This window comes from Porites lutea, chromosome 5 (genome assembly GCF_958299795.1).
Source record: "Porites lutea chromosome 5, jaPorLute2.1, whole genome shotgun sequence".
NCBI lineage: Eukaryota > Metazoa > Cnidaria > Anthozoa > Scleractinia > Poritidae > Porites > Porites lutea.
Genome location: NC_133205.1, coordinates 44,771,911 through 44,791,746, shown reverse-complemented (window position 1 = coordinate 44,791,746; position 19,836 = coordinate 44,771,911). Strand labels below are relative to the sequence as shown.

At 32.5% G+C, this 19,836-nt stretch overlaps 1 protein-coding gene and 1 long non-coding RNA gene across 3 annotated transcripts in view; both read left to right on the top strand.

Moving 5' to 3' along the window:
• Window positions 1-18,669, top strand: part of LOC140938687 (uncharacterized) — a 28,829-nt gene extending 10,160 nt beyond the window's left edge. For both annotated transcript variants that reach the window (XM_073388189.1, XM_073388188.1), the window contains 3 exons: window positions 16,366-17,068; window positions 17,419-17,570; window positions 18,433-18,669. In XM_073388189.1, coding sequence (XP_073244290.1) covers window positions 16,366-17,068; window positions 17,419-17,570; window positions 18,433-18,636 — 1,059 coding nt within the window. In that variant the 3' untranslated portion in view covers window positions 18,637-18,669. The remainder of the gene's footprint in view (window positions 1-16,365; window positions 17,069-17,418; window positions 17,571-18,432) is intronic.
• A 1-nt stretch (window position 18,670) lies between these two features.
• LOC140938688 (uncharacterized) lies at window positions 18,671-19,323 on the top strand. The gene is made up of 2 exons (XR_012165555.1): window positions 18,671-18,743; window positions 18,837-19,323. It is a non-coding gene; the product is annotated as an uncharacterized lncRNA (long non-coding RNA).
• Window positions 19,324-19,836: the final 513 nt, after the last annotated feature.

The following is a 19,836-nucleotide window of genomic DNA, read 5'->3' as shown; positions in this document are numbered from 1 at the left end:
CTGAGGAACCTGAGGATCTATTAAAAATAATAGAGGAGTTGAAAAAAGACCAAGAGCGTACTCGTTTTTACGAGCTAAGAAAATATATTCAACTAGATACTGATGAATACATTCCTATGAAAATTTATGTTGAAGTTGAAGATCTTGTAATAGGAAGAAAACTAAAAGAATTGGTTGAGGCACTTGAAAAAACTCGTGCTCCAGAACAATTTTATTTTCATAAAAAAGAAGTAGATGAAGATGCTTATTTTGCTGAGGGGTATAACCTTAAAATGAATGAGGAACAGAAAAAACAATTGGAAGATTTTATGGATGGAAAAGATGTTAAATCACTTGAAAAACTTTTAAGAGAGAAAAAGTTATATCCATAATTTTTATATTTCAAAAAATATAAAAGACTCCAAGTGGTACTCGTTAATTTAATATAAAATAAAATGGAAAACACTTTAGAAAAAGTTTTTATAAATAGACATCTTGGAATAAAATTTAACTCATACATTGATGAAGACTGTAATGTTTGGTTTAAGGGAAAAGAGGTTGCACAAATACTTGGTTACAAGAGAACACGTGATGCAATAGAAAAACATGTAAGTAAAAAATATAAAAAGGAGGCCCCAATTCAGGGCCCCCTTGGAGGAGAACAAAATTGTATAATTTGTTTAGATAGAAAATTAATAAAGGCTTAAAGAAATAAAATATAAAATAAAATGGAAAACACTTTAGAAAAAGTTTTTATAAACAAAAATCTTGGGATTAAATTTAAATCTTATATAGATGAAGAGTGCCAGGTTTGGTTTCGAGCAAAAGAAGTAGCTACTATTTTAGGTTATCAAGATACTAATCAAGCTATTCGAAAACATGTATCAGAAAATCACAAAAGAAAAATTCTTTTTAGCAACCAGCACGAAACGCACGGTTGCTTGAACCAACCCGTCGATTCGACGGGTTGCTCTATGACTTATTTTGTCGACATAATCAAAAATATACCTTTAGATACTTATGATTAAATATTAACACTAATATTTAATCCATATTAAATTTCTTTTTATACTTCTCTACAAAGTTATCAGCACTTGATGGGCAATGATCAATTATTATTTCATCTAATATTTTAATACGATCTATAAATTCTTCTTTATTCCACTCATCGCCTCTGAGTGCTGATCGTAATTCAACAAGAACTTTTTTATAAGTGGTATATGCCATTTTTGTTGTTTCTATCTTCTTCTTAAAATCCTTCTTTTTTGCAACCCCACCCACAATTACTCCTACACCGTTGATTACTCCAAGAATAATAGGATTGAGTGTCAACCCTCCTGAGATAGTGCCAACAGTAATAAGAGATAAACTAGAAATAGTAAAAAAATTATCTAGAAATTTATAAGATTTATAAGATTTTTTATAACACCAATGTTTCTTATGGTAATGTTTATAAAGGTCTGTTATAGTTTCTATTTGCTCTTCTGATAAAGATTTATCAATATGATTAAATTCAAAAATACTCTTTTTTTTAATACTATTTCTTTTCATTTTATATTTACATTATATAACTTCCACTTAACTTTTCTTGAAGCATTACTTTGTGAAATTGCTCAGAGCCGATGTCGTAAAATTTTGGAGAGTACATTAACTTACTTATCACCCCATCTTCAGTTGTAAACTCCCAAAGTTGATTAGCATTGTAATTAACAGCTGGTATAGTTAATGTTGAGCTGTAGTTACTTATTGAAACTTTTGTAACATTTGCACTAAGATTTTCTGCTAACCATAAAACAATAAATTTTCCGTTAAAACTACTTAGCATGCTAAAATTTTGAGTTGTTTTGTTGACAGTTAAAGTTACTTTATTGTTTGATTTATTATAATCCAATTTTACTAAAATATTATTGTTTGTTGATAAATATTTAGTTAGGGTAAAACTCCTATTTCTCCAATGACTAAAAACAATACATAAAGTATATTTTGTAATACCAATAGGAGGAGAAAAACTAATATTATAATTCGTAATATTTAAACCTTTTTCTCTTATATCATCTATGGTTCTATTAGGTATACCAATATCTCTTATAGAATTACCAGTAATAGATTTCAAATAATTAAAAACAACACCAGATACTCCTCTACTTAATTTGTAATTATTTGCATCAGTAAAATCAAAAACTTCTTCAAAATAATTTCTGTATAAAGTATTTTTAGTGTGAGGAGCTAGTTCTTTTACTAATGCAACTGTTGCAGCACTATTATTACTGTTTCGGTCAAGTTTGATATTTTTAATTTCTTTTTGATTTGCATTAATATCAACATTATACACCACTTCTGTTGGTTTGACGTCAAATGCGGTGTGATAGTCATAAACTTTATCTGGATCGATATTGCTAAATGTACCCATAATACCATAAGCAATCATATAAACCCCTAAAAACTGTCTCGGATATGAATTCAAGTTATATCCACCACGAAGAATATCAACCAAAATGTGAAGAAAGAACTTATTACCAGATGACAACTTTCGGAAATTAACTATTATTCCGTGGTAGTACATAGTTTGTGTTTGCCCTTTTGGATCAGTATACCTATGGGATAGTTTTTTTACAATTACATTTCCAATTGACAATCCTTTTGAAGTTCCTTTGTCAACACTTATTTTAGTATTATTCCAAAGATTATAATCAGTGTTGAGTATTTCCAAACACAATGTGTAATCAGTATTTGCAATTAGTCTGTAAAAATTAATTCCCATCTTATAAATAAATTTACCTTGAGAATTTTTGATTATAGACATGTAAATAACTTTGTGATTATAGTCGTGAAAGTTTCCTTTGTTTGGTGCTAAGTCTCCTATACTTCTTATGCCAAAACTAACTCCTCCATCTATTTCATCAGTCCATTGAGATCCACTTGACATAAGATAATCAAACTCATTTTTGTAATGACTTGGTTGAACTGCAGTGAGATGAACTAGATTGTCGACATAACCTTTGTTTACTGCTTCATTGTCTTGGGTTGGTAGACCCAGATTCTCTATTTTATTACCACCAAGGTTAACATCAGCTTTTAAAACTCCACTTATTACAATTTTAGGTGTGTTGATTTCTATTCTCTTAAGTGGTTTGGTTATTGCTTTTGGTAGATCAGTGAATAGCCGACAAGTGATAGCAGTGTGATTTGGATTGTTACGGGTTCTTAGTTTTACTCCTGACATATCATAACTCCAAGACTTGTGAATAATTAATGACCAAGTGCCAGTGCGATTTCCACTTATCCAAAACTTAGAATTGGAGTGGGAAATGTCTCTAGGAATAAACCATAAAAAGTCAACGTTTACGTTCCGCGAACCAAATTGAAATTCTATTTTGTTAATGTATGTGTTAGCAGTTGGTGTCCACCCTACAAGAGGTTGACCAGGTGCTGATGTTGTAAAAAAAAAATCATCAAATGATGAACCTGAGACAAACTGTAGATACAAAGTCGTTGGTGCATCTGGATCTGTTATAGTAAATACACCACTTGAGGCGTCTCCAGAATGATGATCAAGGCGGTCTATTTGTTTACGTACCCATACGCGATTAGCAGCTTGTTTATCTGTGGTGGGGTCACTGAGGTTAACTATTTTATTGTTGTTAAGATTTAAGTTTCCAGTCATTGCAACAGTACCATCTTTTTCCAAGTAATCAGACAGGTCTGGTCTTCCTCCACTATTATCATCTACATATTTCTTTGTTGCGGCGTCTGTGTTTGACACTGGAGTTGCAAGACCAACTATTTTATTATTACCAACATTAAGGTTACCAGTCATTGCTTCTGTTCCATCTTTTTTTAACCTCATATTTAAACGGTGATCCACATAAACTTTTGTAGCTGCATCAGAATTACTTTGTGGTTGACCTAAACCTTCAATAAGATTGTTACCCATATTTATGTTACCATTCATTGACTTTGTTCCATTTATTCTAAGAGAGTTTTTATCTACATAACCTTTTGTAGCAGCATAATGAGAATTTAATTTGATAATAATTTTTAGGAGAAGGTGTTCCCATTTTAAGTGGACCTGTCATTGCAACACTACCATCTTTTTTTAAATAATTAGATAGGTCTAAACGGCTTCCACTACTTCCACCAGAAGAAGTTATATCATCGACATACTTTTTGGTTGCAGCATCTGTGGAGGCTGTTGGTGGTCTAAGGTTAATTATTTTTTTATTATCCATGTTTAGATTACTAGTCATTTTATTTGTTCCAGCAACATGTAAATATTTCAAATCTGTGAAAGCTAATGGTGTTGGTTGTTTAGGACCAGTTGGAGATGGTATGTTTAATATTTTATTGTTGTCCATATTAAGATTTCCTTTCATTGGGTAAGATCCATCTCTGTCAAGAAATGTGTTGTCTACGTAATATTTTGTTGCTGGATCTTTAGAATCCTGTGGTGCGACAAGATTTGTAATTCGATGATTATTCATATTAATGTTTGAATCAACTGTTAAATTTGATGTTTTGGGTGATCCAGTGGAATTGTCATCAACATATTTTTTTGTAGCAGCATCAGAATTAACACTAGGTGCGCCAACATTTCTTAGTTTTTTATTTATCATATCATAATCCCCACTTGAAGTGAGATTAAATCCAACTCCTGGTGCTCCTTGTACTCCCCTAGCAAAGGGATGATCTAAAGATTGTTCGTTAAATATTCCCATTTTAATTATTGGTTAGATTACTAGTAAAGTTTCTTGCAATACGTTTTCTTGGTTTATCAACGTATAAAAATGAATACGGTTTTTTAGTTGCTGCGTGGTAATCTTCTTTACCTACTCCTAACTCAGATGATATTCTGTTGGCTTCCCTTGATGATGGAAATTCGTATAAACAGTAATGAGAACAATTCAGCCGAATGTCCTTTGGAGTTTTGTAAAACGATTGACTTAGATACACCACCGAACAATTCTTATGTCGTCCTTGAATAAAATAATCAATCAGTTGTCTCTGGTTTTTATCACAAACATAGTCATCGAATATCACAAGTTTTTGATTGTCTTCGTAATCCATTTCTGACACTGGGATTATTTCATCATTACTAACATGAAGTATTTCATATCCCAATTTATGACTTAACTCCCTCATTTTTTGAATTAGCTTTTGATACTTATCCTGTTCTAAATTACGTGCGTAAAGATAAATCTCATCATAATACAGTAGTGGTTTAATTAACATATGGTATAATAGATTAGTCTTTCCACTTCCACTGTTTCCACATATTAACATCCGAAATGTGTCTGATGGCATGTAAGGAAATAACTGTTTATATTTTTTATCTGGGTTGTCACCACTATCATAGTTTGGTATTTCCATTTATCTAAAGAATATATAAATGAATATTGAAGAATACAAAAAACTTGCAAGAAATAAAATTGAAGCTGATGCTTTGACTCGACAGGTGAGAGATGTTATAAAAATAACAAAATGGCAAAAACAAAATATGAGAGAGGGTTTTAAAGAAACATTTAAACCACTTATTGAATCCCAGGATAGTGTTAAAAAAAGTATTGATAAACAGCAAGACTCATTAATAAAACAACTTCAAGCTAATCAACTTGCTCTTACACAAGGTCTTAATCAAAACAGACTTGCTATAACTGAAGGATTCGACAAAATGGATGAGGTAAAAAAATGGGATTTGGCTCAATTACCTGGTTTTGAAGAGCCTAAAGAAGATGACGTAGTTTTACCCTCTACATCAGATGAGGGATCAAAAATAGCAAAATTTACACCTGAAGATCTCGATAGATATTTAATGAGTAAAGAATCACAAGATATACTTAAAAATAACGAATATTACAAACTCCCTTCTGAGTATTTTAAAGAGGATGTTTCTACAATTAATAAAGTAATTGAAGATGTTCACGAAGATTTAGAAAATACTACTAAAGCAATAAAAAATACTGCATTTTTCACACGTGACTCAAACGGCTATATTTTAGCTAAACCAATTAGTAAAAAACCACATGAAAACACAATAAAATTTATACAAAATTTTAACATATTAAGCATATATGCAACAAATTTAAGTAATCTTAAGTATTATAAAACAAAATCTGGCTCTGGAATGATTTACTTTAACAACCCACATCAACTTCTAGACAGACTTGAATTACTCGGTGGTTCAATTCTTGCTGGGAATAATGGTGTAATACCTGAGTTTTCTCAAATAGCACATCTTCTTAACCAAATGAAAGTGATCTCAAAAAAACAACTTAACGATCTACTAAAAAATTATATATCTATTAAATAAATGGAAGAACGAGCTATTCACATTTCCTCAATAAACAGGGAAAAAAGAGGCACAAGCAGACCTGGTGATTTTAATATCAAGTTTAATCCAACTCTGAAACTTGACCCTGAAAAGAAACATCAACTTGCTCTTGATCGGTTGTCCATGACTTATTCTTGGTACAACATTAGAAGTGATTATGTAAACAATAAAATCAAATACACTCATGATGGATCTACCTGGCAAGCAATTACTTTTACAGATGGAATGTACTCCTACTCAGATATCAATGATTACATTCATCAATATATGTCACAAAAGTCTCATCACTCAACAGATTCAAGTGGGAAAAAGGAGTATTCAATCAATCTAACTTTTATACTATCTACCTATCGAGTGTTAATATCACTTGATGGTGATTATCAACTTGATCTGAGAGAAACAAAATTTGGAGAGCTAATTGGATTTGAAAAGAAACTTATTACAAAAACAGAGTATGGAACAAAACTACCAAATATAACAAATTCAATTGATGTGTTAAATATAAACACAACCGCAATAACTAATAGTATTGTAAATGGAATAAATACAAATACCATTGCTGTAATACCAACAGACAATCTCACAAGGTCTTTTCCATTTACGTTTGAACCTAAAAGACCATTGTATTGTGATGTCTCTTCATTTCACATTGATGAAATGAGAATCTATGTTACAGACTCACTTGGAAGACCAGTAAATTTTAACGGTATAGATTGGTTTATGACTTTGATACTTCACTCGATGTAATATAACTATTAAAATAAAATGATGCGTCAATCAGAGTTTAAAATGAGACTTGACCCTGAATTGGGAAGATATACAAGACAACATATTTATGGAGAAGGAATGATGGATGTGTTTAAATCGGTTGGTAAAAAAATATTTGGAAAAACAATGAAAAAAGCTGCTAAAAGAGGTGCTAAAAAAGCGGTAACAATGGCTGCAACAAAAACTGGTGAACATGTTGGTAAAAAGGCTGGTGATAAGATAGTGCAAATGTTATCAAAAGAAAAGGCTGCTCCCTCCAACAAAAAAGTTACTTTTAATAAAAATGTTGAAACAATAAGTCAACAAGAGATAGATCAAACATTAAATAACCTTCTTAGTGGAAGTTCAACACGTAAGAGAAAGTTATATAATTATTAAAATAAAATGAAGTCTTTTAGAAATCCAAAATATTTAGATAGATATGAGGATGTTGTATTTGACCTGGAACAGTCTCTAGATACAGCTCCAGCAAATAACGCTCACCAAACTAAAACAGGTCTTAGATTTGTTGCTGATAACACAGGAGAAACTACTCCTTTTGATTGGTATAACGCAAGGCTGTCAATGGATTTTAAAGTAAATAAGTTGGCAGATGGAGGAAATTTAGCGATTGCTGACCATAACGGAATTGTAAATGGTAGTAACTCATTTATAGAAAAATTAAGTATCATAGCAAATGGCCGAGAAGTATATAGTTGTAATTATGCAAATCATGTTGTAAATATTAAAAATCTTCTTGAGTATAATCCTTCATATGCTCAGAGTGTTGCTACAAACGAATTTTATTTTCTTGATTCATCAAGAAATGCAGAGGAAAGAGAATTTGAAGTTAGTGGCACAAATCAGTTAGCTAAAAGAAAAACAACTTATAATAAAGGTTTTCATAAAAGAAAAACACTACTAGGTACATCGGCCACAGTAAACTGTGAAATTCCTCTTAATAGATATTCTTTCTTTGAAGCATTGGAAGATAAATTACTTCCAAATACAAAAATTGAGCTAAATATTGAAATTGAAAAAGATGCAAATTTAATTTTTCAAGCAGCTGATAATTGTAGAGTTATTATAACAAGACTACAACTTTTTATTCCAAAACTTACGTTTAATTCAGAAGGGCAAAAGTTGTATATGGAAAATTACCTTAAAACCTTACAAATGGGTATATCTGAATGAAGTAGTAGAGCGATCAAATAATTCACAGCAACAGACAGGACATTTTAGAATTACAAATGCTATTTCAAAACCAAGGCATGTATTTGTTTTTGGAATTAACACGGCAAGAATTGATTCACAAACAGCAAATCCATTTTTATACGACACTTTTAATCTACCAAATAATGCTAATGTAAGAGATTGTTACCTGGAAGTTGCAAATGGAAACGAATACCCAAATATTCATTTTAAACCTTCTACAGATATGTCAAGAGTTTTTAGAAATGTAATGTCATTTGTCAATGCAAATAATGATTATCAAGGTGGATCATTACTTAATATAGGTAACTTTAAAAATTTATTTCCTTTTGTTTATTTTGACCTAACAAAACAAAAAATGGATATCAAAGATGGTGTCACAAAATTAGCATTTCATTATGAATTAACTGCTAATCCAAACGCTGATTATAATATTTACGCATTAGTCTTACATGAAAGAATAGCAGAAATATCACAACAAGATGGAAAACTATTGCTTCGAGCTTAATCTAAAAATAAAATAAAAATGGTAAATCCTTTTGATATTTATCCACCAGTAACTTTAGAAAAATATCCTTTTTTAAAAGAAAATAAATACTTCGAATATGTTATAAACTTAACTCCATCACAAATAAAAGAATTTGGAAAAAACAATATTATAACTTTAGACTTTACATCTAATAAAAAACCTTATAAAGTTTTTCTTACAAATACCCAAATCAAAAAAGTAGAAGTTGCAAAAAAACTTAATAAAAAAGTTGATTTAAAATTCAGTAAAACTCAGTTTAAAAAAACTTTGCCTTATGTTACTAGTTTAAATCATTCGCGGATAAAGCAACGAGCTAAAGATCGACTTGAGATTTTAAAAACAGAAAATGCTAAGAAAGCCAAAAAATTAAAGAATTTAAAGCAGCAAGACCGACTAGAGACTTTAAAAACAGAAAATGCTAAGAAATCAAAAAAATTAAAGTCTTTGAAAACTAAACAAGATACAATTATTAAAAATACATTAAAAAAATATAATAAACCTAAGAAAAGTATATGGGATGTAATTGAACTTCCTAAACCACTTGTTATCTAAGTAATAAAATAAAAATGACTACTTATTTTGAATACGGTGTAAAACTTACAGATGGACAAAAGTCAAAATTGGCTTCTGCAATATTAAATAAATCACCACTAACTCTTCGATTAAAACATTCACATCTTAGAGGATCTGATGAGTTAATGTTGACCAGAAGACAAATTTCTAAAATAAAAAAATCTATTGCAAATGGCACAGGATCAGATATAAAGATAAGTAAAACACAGATTAGGCGTTCTGTAAAACATGGTGGAAACTTATTTTCATCACTCGCTTCTCTTGGAGCAAGAGTACTACCATATGCAGTAAAAGGAATTTCAAAAGTTGCTCCTGCATTAGCAACTGGTGCTGCTACTGCACTTGGAGAAATTGGACTAAATAAAATATTTGGAAAAGGAATCACAATTCTCCCACAGTTTATCCCAATGTTACCAGCTATTGTAAGAGAATTTACCAAATCACAAATAAATCAAATTAACAAAGCTTATCAAACAGGAGGACGATTGGTAATTAAACCAACTCGTAAACAGATAGAAGGAGGATTTCTTGGAACTCTTGCATCTATTGGAATTCCAATGGCAATTAGTTTAGTATCTAAGATGTTTGGATCTGGTCTTCAGGTTGATAGACGTGGATCATCTAATACAGCAAATGTATACGTTCCACATCCTCCTCCCCCACCAACACATGGTGAAGGTTATCCTTATTACCCACCACCCTTTATCGGTACATGGAACAATCCAATTGGAATGGGGGTTAAAAAAAAAAAAGCCCAAATCCAAAGGCAAGGGTCTACTACTAGGAAAAAACAGCCCATTTAACTCAATTCCCATTCTCGGCACCATTTTTTAATTAAACCTCTATCCAACTTTGACCTCATGAAATGGATAAAAAGACTTGGTATTAAACATTTCAGAGGAATATTTAGTCGTGATGGACTACCTCATAAGATAAAAAAAGAATGTGGAATAATTAATTTAGATGATATACAAGGTCCTGGAACACACTGGGTTTGTTATAGAAATATAGACAATGTAGTTGAGTACTTTGATCCATTTGGACTAATAATGCCAAATGAAGCATTAGAGTATTTTAATACAGCTAAAAAGCGCATAGTTTACTCAACAGATGAAATACAAAATCGTAGTACTGTTCTATGTGGTTATTGGTGTTTATATTATCTGTTTGAGAGACAGCGGGGTAGTAGTATTTTAGATGTAATACATAACCCACATTTTGATAACGACAACAGCGATTTTATAAAGGCATACTTTGGAGGGTAATATATTTTTGATATTAAAATTAATATCAAAAATTAAATATTTTTCTCAATTCTATGAATAACCTTGTAATGTTTATTTAGCGTTTTTTTGTTACGAAATGCTTTTGGACAGTATTTACAAAGAATACGAACACCAGCCATATACTTATGGATAAGTTTGCTGATCTTATCGTAATCATTACTTAGAATAAATGCGTAATCATTACTACGATACTTTTCTTTCATCTTCAGTTGAGATTCTGATATGCAGTAATTGTTAGTTGGTGATTTGAATTCAATACAGAGACCTTTATATTCCCTGTGATAATCTAGAATCATTAGATCTGGTTGTCCTCGTTGATATCCTTTCTTATAGGAATCTAGTCTTTTTTCCTCTGTATCTTGATTCTCTCCCAATCCAGCTACTAATATAGAATCTGGATAATAATTTCTAATTAGTTGAACTACTTTGTAATGAAGGTCTGTCTCATTACCAATCATTATCATCTTATTCCAAGGACTATCAAACATTTTGTACTGGCCATATTTACGGATGGATGGAAGAACAGTAGTAAATACCCAATCACGAAATTTTTTAGCAGCTTCTAATTTAGAACTAAATACAAGTTCATAAAAACCGGCCTCATCTATGAATATACAATATTTTCCTCTGGTGTCATTTTGTTGACGCCCTGTTTCAGGGCCCCTGGTGTCATTTTGTTGACGCCCTGTTTCAGGGCCCCAATACAATTTAAGCATTTTATGGTTATTAGATACATGTCTCTCAATAGCATTTCGTGGTTTACTATATCCAAGAATCTCAGCAACATCCTTTCCTCGAAACCAAACATTTTGCTGTTTGTCAATATAAGAATTCATTTCGATCCCTAATTCGTTATTAGCAAACTTTTTCTCCAACATGTTTGTCATTTATATAATAATTCTATTCTTTAATTAGTTTTATTCACTATCATCTGGCAAATTCTTTAGTTTCTTAACACTCTCAACTTTTTTATTTAAATCTTTAACACTTTCAACTATTTCATCAAATTTCAAATAAATTTCAATAAGACGAAAAAGTTTATTCTTTTTATCACTATCTATTTTCAACCAAGAATATTCCTCATTTTGAATTTTTCCCCACATCTCACATTCACCAGCCATTAGTATTCTAGAAAGATCATCATTACTCTTTCTAAGAGTTTCAAACTCATTTACTATTTTTTTTCTTAATTCTTTCTCAAAATCTTTGAGTGTTTTAACATCCATCTTTTTTTCTATCTCAGAAAAGAATTTGGCTTCCATTTATTATATAAATAGATAATTTCCTTTTACAACTTTGTTAAGTGTATTTGATATCTCACTTATTTCCATAAGTAACTCAAATACTTTTATAAATCTAGTGTCATTTTCCAATCTAGCAAAATCAGCATATTCATAACTCATATTTAGGTTATTGTATATCTTTTGAAGTTCACTTTTTAGAAAATTAGATCTAGTATACATATTTATCTAAACATTATATTAAATGAAAGAATCATATTGTATTGTAGATAAAAGAGTAACTCCTTGCACAGAGCCAAGTGGTTACCAAACTGATAAAAGAGGTAGAACTCAATTCTTTTGCAGATGCGCAGTTTGTGGAAATAAAAAAGTTAGATACGTTAAAACTGGAACAACTTCTCAAAGTGGAAGTGGAAAAAAGAAAAAACGAAAGTCAAAAAACTAAGCAGCCCGTCAGTGATGGCGGGCAAAGGTGTTTTTGATGCTTTTGGTCCAATCAAAACAGGAATAAATGTAGGTCAAAAAATTTCAGAAACCTTGTTTCCTCAAACAAAGCAAACATTTAAAGATTATTGGTCTGGTGATATTGCTAGAGGTGTTGTTAATTCAGAAGATGGTATATTTACTTCCAATTTCTGGACGGGTGAAAAAAGGGTCTTTCGTTACGGTGGTAAAAAATTTTATCTCAAAAAAGGTAATCCTATAATGATTGTCAAGAAAAATGGCAAACAAATTGGATATGCTCATGTAAAAGATTTTTTTAATGATGGTTTAGGAACTAACAAAATATACAAATCTTTAGCTGAAGTTAAAAATAAATACGGTTCAGGTCTTTTTGATACAGTAGTTGGTACAGCAGTTGACGGATTTGTTCATTATGGTTTACCTTGGATGGGTAAAAAAGCAGTTGAAATGGGGCGATATGGAGCAAGCGAGTTAATGAGAAATAAAAATCTTCAGAAGAAAGCTGTAAATTATGGGATTAGTAAACTCACTCCATTTATTCAAGATTCTGTTGGATCGGCAATGGATCAGCTGTCAACCAAAGTAAGACCCAAAAAGAAATATAAAACTGATAGACCAGAGTTGGATGGAAGAGGATTAGATATTCACAATGCTATTCTCAAAGTAGCACCCAGTAAAGGTTTTGTTTTACCAGGTCATAATTATAGTGGTCCTGGTAATCCTCTTCATAAACAACTACGTCATGATGATGAGGGTAATATATTAGAAATCTACCAACAACCAACAGGACCAACTGATGCGGTTAGTATGCAACATGATGTGGATTACACAGTTTGTGGAAATAAACCAAAAAGTGAACAAGTAAAATGTAAAAATGAAGCTGACAGAAAGATGGTAAAATCACTAGATGCAATTCCTTGGAAAGAGCGACAATGGGGACATGCTATGGCTAGAACTATGATAAATACAAAACCAAAACTTGGACTTGGTTTAAACGCGAGTCGGCGTTGAGTAGTGATTGGTCTCAACAATTAGCCGACGAACTTCACAAACCAATCACAAGAAACTTTCAGAAGAGATCAGTAATCTCAAACGGGATTGATGATATCTGGGCTGCTGATTTAGTTGAAATGCAAAAGTTTAGTAAATGGAATAAAGGGATTAAATATCTTCTAATGGTTATAGATGTGTTTAGCAAGTATGGATGGATTAAGGGATTGAAAGATAAAAAAACTGAAACTGTCAGTAAAGCATTTGAGGACATATTCAAAAGTAAACGTAAACCTCAAATGTTATGGACTGATAAAGGTTCTGAGTTTATAAGTAAACATTTCAAAGATTTTCTGAAAAGAGAGGGAATTAAGTTGTATCACACTGAAAATGAAGAGAAATCTAGTGTTGTTGAGCGATGGAATAAAACAATGAAAAACAGAATGTGGAAGATGTTTACTGTGAATAACAACACTGTTTACTGGGATAAAATAGATAAACTGGTTAATGACTACAATAATGCGAGACACTCTAGCATTAAAATGTCACCTGTTGAAGCTAGTAAAAAGAAAAATGAGCGTAAAGTTTGGTCTAATTTATACGGTGATTTAATTTACTTAAAACCTGGTAAATCAAATTTTGTGGTTGGTGATCGTGTTAGAATTTCTAAGTATAAGAGAAAGGTATTTGATAAAGGTTACACACCAAACTGGACAGAAGAAATATTTGTAATTGATAAAGTTTTACCAACAAAACCTATTACATATAGCATTGTTGATTTGATGGGAGAAGAGATTAAAGGTTCTTTTTACAATCAAGACTTACAAAAAGCAAAACAACAAACATTTAGAATAGAAAAGATAATCAGGAGGGATAATAAGAAAAAAATGGCATTAGTAAAATGGAATGGATATCCTGATAAATTTAACTCGTGGGTGAGTTTGAAGGATTTGGTTGATTTTTAATACAAATATTGTATTAAAAATAGTTATTTACTCATCTTCTTCGTCAGATAAAATTAAGTCTTCAACTACTTGATCATTTATCTCTTCATCCTCACTCTCTTCCTCAATTGTTAGTAAAGACTCCCTAGGTTTTAATGGTTTGATATAGCACTCATGTACTTTTATTTGTAAAGATGTAACAGTCTTACTAATAAATATTCCTTCGATTATTAGTGCCATTTTAACATTGCAGTACTGATTGATATATTTAAAAGGATTTAAATCCTTATTTCCTTTTGTTTTAAATAGTGAAAGAATTTTCTTTGATTTCTCAGAGTAAATAAGTTTTGCGTAAAGAACTGGCGCTGATGATTCATCAACTTTTGTTCTCTTTTTTCCTTTCTTGTCTGTATATTCTTCCTGTTTGTAATAAAATGGTGAAGATAAAGATGATGCTAGATCCGGTCCATATTCATTCTCTAAATGTTGCTGAGATAGAGTTGTTACATTATTAATAACATCAAAAAATGCTTTTTCTTTACTACTAGGTTCACTATCTTTAGACCAAAGACATACTGGAATACTATAACCAACTAATTTACCTGTTTCTTGATTTTTCTTTTCATTAACACCAAAACTAAAAAGAACTGGAGATTCAACTACAAGTGGTCCTTTTTTGTTATTTGGATATTTGACTTCAATTGGAATACGTTTGTATTTAATCTTGCTATTTTTGACTTTGTACTCTTTGGCTTCATTAAAGATAATATTCTCTGGAGTAAGATTTTCGTAAGCTGTTAACTGCATTTTATTAATATTTAGATAATCTTTAAACCACATTTAAAAAAAATTAATTTTATTTTTTAGGCCATAAAAGATGAGTCGACCAATAGTTACTCGATTCAGGATTAGTATAAGTTAACTCACCTTGTTTATTTTTAATCTTCATCGCTCTAGCAAGATATTTATCTCTTCGCTCTTTATCTTTGTGAATAGTGTAGTCTGGATATTTTGGTGACCCAAAATGAACTTTCTTTCCACCTGGAAGTGTGGCCATATATTTATTATTTTTTCGGGTTGAATAATCAAGTGTTTCTGCACCAAGTTTTTTAGCATTTCTGGTTAATCTCTTAAACTCTGGTCCTTTAAGAATAAATTTTTCGTTTGGAACATAATCTGGATCCTCATCATGTCTATAACCATCATCAACTATAAATTCCAAATCCTCTTTTGTAGGAGTAGTTTCTCTTGATCTTGGTTCCATTTTTATTAGTTGGTTATATTAATTAATCCTCTTTAAACTTGTAACAAAAATGTTATAAGTTTAGAAATCATCATCACTATCACTATCTAGTAATATTATATCATCATCTTCATAATCACTATCACTATCTTCGTTTTTTATTTGATTATAAATTTTTTTAAAAATATCATAAAATTTTATAAAACCAGGATAAGGTTTACCATCAACTAAATACTCACCATTTCCATCATCACTATCACTACCATAAACAAAATCATCATCATCATCATCACAAAAAGCATCATAACGTAGTTTATATGATTCAAAATTTTTATTAATAGAATTTAAATTAAAAGTAATATCACTTGGTAAAATAAATTACTAATATTCTTTAATTTACCTTTTTCTTGTGCTCTTAACAATTCTTTCATAATATTCTTAACTCTATTAGCTATTTTAGTCTCAAATAATCCATGATTTAATAAATCCAGTTTATTAATCAAATACACAAATTCCTTATTAATCCCTCTTATGTAAAGCCATTCATTTTTGAAGTCTTTTGCATATTCAGGGATTTTTGAGTGTTTTTGAGTTGAGCCAGAAATAAAAACAGAGTGAGCGTGACTACCCATTTCCATAACTACTATCACCATCACCCTCATTTCCTAGCCCTTTCTCAGACTGATCACAGAATAAATGCCTTAAAATGCTTTTCTGATTACTGAATAAACTGGCCAACAAACTGCCCATGAAGGTCTTAGCCATTAGTGCAGATCTTTATCTCCGGCATGAATGCCCTGGTCAATGACTTGCAAACTTTATTTGTAGATTGAAACTACGCCCACTCACAGTACGCAGTTCACAAGTTCCAAATCAGCGGATGAAACGGAAGGTTCAAAAGGATTTGAAGAATTTGAACGAAACTTGATCGAAGCCTCAAAAGGAGCCCTAAAGTTTGACACGTTGAAGTACGACCTGCAAAAATTTGTAGAGGAAGCAAAGACCCAATCAGCTAACTTGGGTAGAATAATGGATCAACGCAAACAGCAACGAATACAGCGAGTCTCACGAAGGATGAGGAACATCTCTGATGCAGAAACAACCATAAACACCCATCTCTCCCAAATTTCAGGCGCCCTTATTGACGTCATGGGGCGCCTTCAGCAAGACCGCGAATTGAGGGCATTCAAAGATCAAATAGAACGCGATCTGCGGAACCGAGTTTCAACGAAGAATGCTTTAGAAAGGTGTCGCGATGGCCTTAATCAGCGACTACAGGAGATGGTGGAACAAGACAGAGAGCTGAAGACGCACTTAGATGAAATATGGAATTGTTTGACGCAAGTCGCAGATGGGCCAGGCAGACTGTCTCTCCAACTGAATCAGCCCATGTGGAGAAGCGAAGATTTCCAACTGAACGAGAATTCTTTCCAGGATAATAGTTTACGCTCATGCTTGGTTAACCCAAGTTTACCAGCCAGAATGATATGTTATGGGCTGCTCGGAGCAATGACTGTGGGGGGGAACGCGGGTAAGTGTTGAAAGTGTTCTCCTGCCGCTGAAGAATTACTTAAATACAGCTCTTGTTTTCTTATTTCGTCACAACTAAACAATTTGCGTTACGGATAAAACTACAAATAAAAAATGAAAGCCATATTGCAAAATTAATCCACCGAAAGCTAACGAGATGATCAATATCTCTTAGATACTACGTTCTAGTTTTAGACCGACAGCGTATTTCGATAAAAATGGTTGTTTGTTAAAATTATGACATCCAGGGGCGTTTGTAATTATTTTATTGCTGTTGGTGTTTCAAGCAGCTTCAACCTGAATTAACACATAACAATAACACAAGACCTTACGGTTTTTTGTCACATCCAGCTCTGTTTTCTGCGGTTGGAGTTCCAGTGTTAAACAGTGTATTACCGTGTACCGATGTCTCTGAGTGGTTGAAGTATGTTTGGCCCACAAGCGATCAAGAGATTAAAGCAGTCCAGGACTTCTTTGTAAACAGGCTCAGGAATATACACCAGGTATGTTAAAAAATTGCTTATCCCTGATTGGCTGGGTACACAATGGGTATTATTTCCCGAAAAAAAATCCCTGGGATGCTTGCGGCCTTCTCATTTTCCCGCCATACACAGACCAGATAGTGGTCGTGATGAGTTCATGAGATAAATTATTAACTATGCGATACTTTCTCGTGGTACACCATGAATTTTCCACTTCTAACTTGGTTTTTCGCGTCATGAAAAACTCAAGAAAAAACTCTCAATTATCTTCACTGCAAGTTTTAATATCATTCAGTATATTACCGCTTTTTGCAAAACAGGGGCGCCCCCGTAGTTGAAATAGGTTTTGCCCCAAAACAGACTGAAGTGTTTATATGGGGAACTTTCAATACGGTAGATCGATATCTTGGAGATAGAAATTCAAGATCTCATCTGGCCTGGTTCACTCCCCACTTGAATTCATTAATGCAAAGAAAATTGGAATGAAGCAAGATCCTCGGATAAACCGAGCCCTGCGGAGAAAGCCTGACAGAATGCACTTGAATTAAGTGAACCTGACGACCAGGCAATAACGCTCACTGAAATTGTAAGAAAAATGTTTCTTTACACACTGATCTCGGTGTGGTCCAAATGAACAACAACAAAAGCAAATGACAACCCGTGTATTACACTGAAACAAAACTGTATTGCTGATGTGATGGGGCGCACGGCTACTTTAAAATCAGTCAATAATGCAGACGTATATGTATGTACCTAGAAATTTTTTGTGATTTAAACATTATAGCATGTTTTCAAGGCCTCTTAAGTTGAAGATAAATCTGTTTAATATAGAGAGTATTTTTATGAAAAATGTAAACTCGAATGTCGTTATTATTCATTATAGGAGAAAACGCAAGAAGTGGAAATTGATGGAATAAGTGGCCTGAAAGAAACATCTAACTTGAGAATTCGCGGAGTCAAGAGATCGCTTGAGGACGACCTGAGGTTTATTCAAGATGGGGACAACTTCTTAAACAAACGAATAAGAGTAACAGATACCTTGCAGAATACTTTCGAGGGATTTGAAGATAAAGTTCAGGATATCTGACTATCTTGAAAGACAGCCTCCATTTTAGGGGGGGGGGGGGGGGGGGCTTCTACCTGAAAATGCGATGATACTCGTCGTCTCCCTCATGGATAACAATTTTGCTCATGGTTACTTACATGGTACCCTGCGAGCAGAGGCCCTTCGATCTTCCTAGATAAGTCCGGACTTATCTAGGAAGATCGAAGGGCCTCTGCTCGCAGGGTACTTACATGGTTGCCCTTTTTCTTAACTTTCCTAGAAAGACGAAAGACTTAGTGAACTATGAGTGAACACTTTCAAAAAGGGGGCCTCTCTCTAAACATCTTCCTAAGGGAGGGTTGTGTGCAGGACTGAAAGACTTCTTCGCAGTTTCTTTCCAAGTAAAATCTTAACTTAAAATAATCATTACCCTGTATAGATCATATAGTTGCAAGTAGGGTGAAAGAATAAAGGATGGTAAATTTTAAGCTTGTTGAAACAAATGGACAAATGTGGAAATGGGACAAAGAATAAATCTGAGTCCTCGACAGGATTCGAACCTATGACCTCCCAAACACTGGGCTGGCGCTCTATCCATTATCCACTTCAGCTACGGAGAACTCATCGAGAGCGAGGCCATATACTAGGTTCATATTTGACACGTGTCCTAATTTAAATGCGTAATTATGGAGATGCCACTATTGCTTTTGCTGGTTCTAATATCTGGGATTTCCTCTAAATTAAGAAAAACTTCCTTATAATAGCTTCTACAAGCAATACAAACTGTACCTTTTAAATACTCAATGAGTAATTTGATTTCTCTGCCCTCACTATCAATTATCATTTCCATTGTTTTATATATCTATATAAAATTGTATAACTTTATGCACTTTTAATTTTCCTGCTCTATTATACGCCACTAAAATGTCTACGCCAGTAGGTTGCACGTGGCAGTGACCAACAAGAAAGAATAAGCTCCTTGGGTCACTGCGCACATTTCACCTTTGATGATTTATGTATATTAATGCTGTTTTATTTTACTTCTGTAATGTATTGTAATTTTTAGTAAACTATTGAAATAGTGCAATAAAAAAAAAATCTGAAATCTGAATCTCTCCCTTGCTCCGAGAGGTTTTTTTTCCGGGCACTCTCCTCAAAAACCAACACCTCCAACTGAAATTCCTATTCGATCTTGAACGCAGGGAAACATTTAAATGAGTTTTTAAGAACTCCTATCAAGTG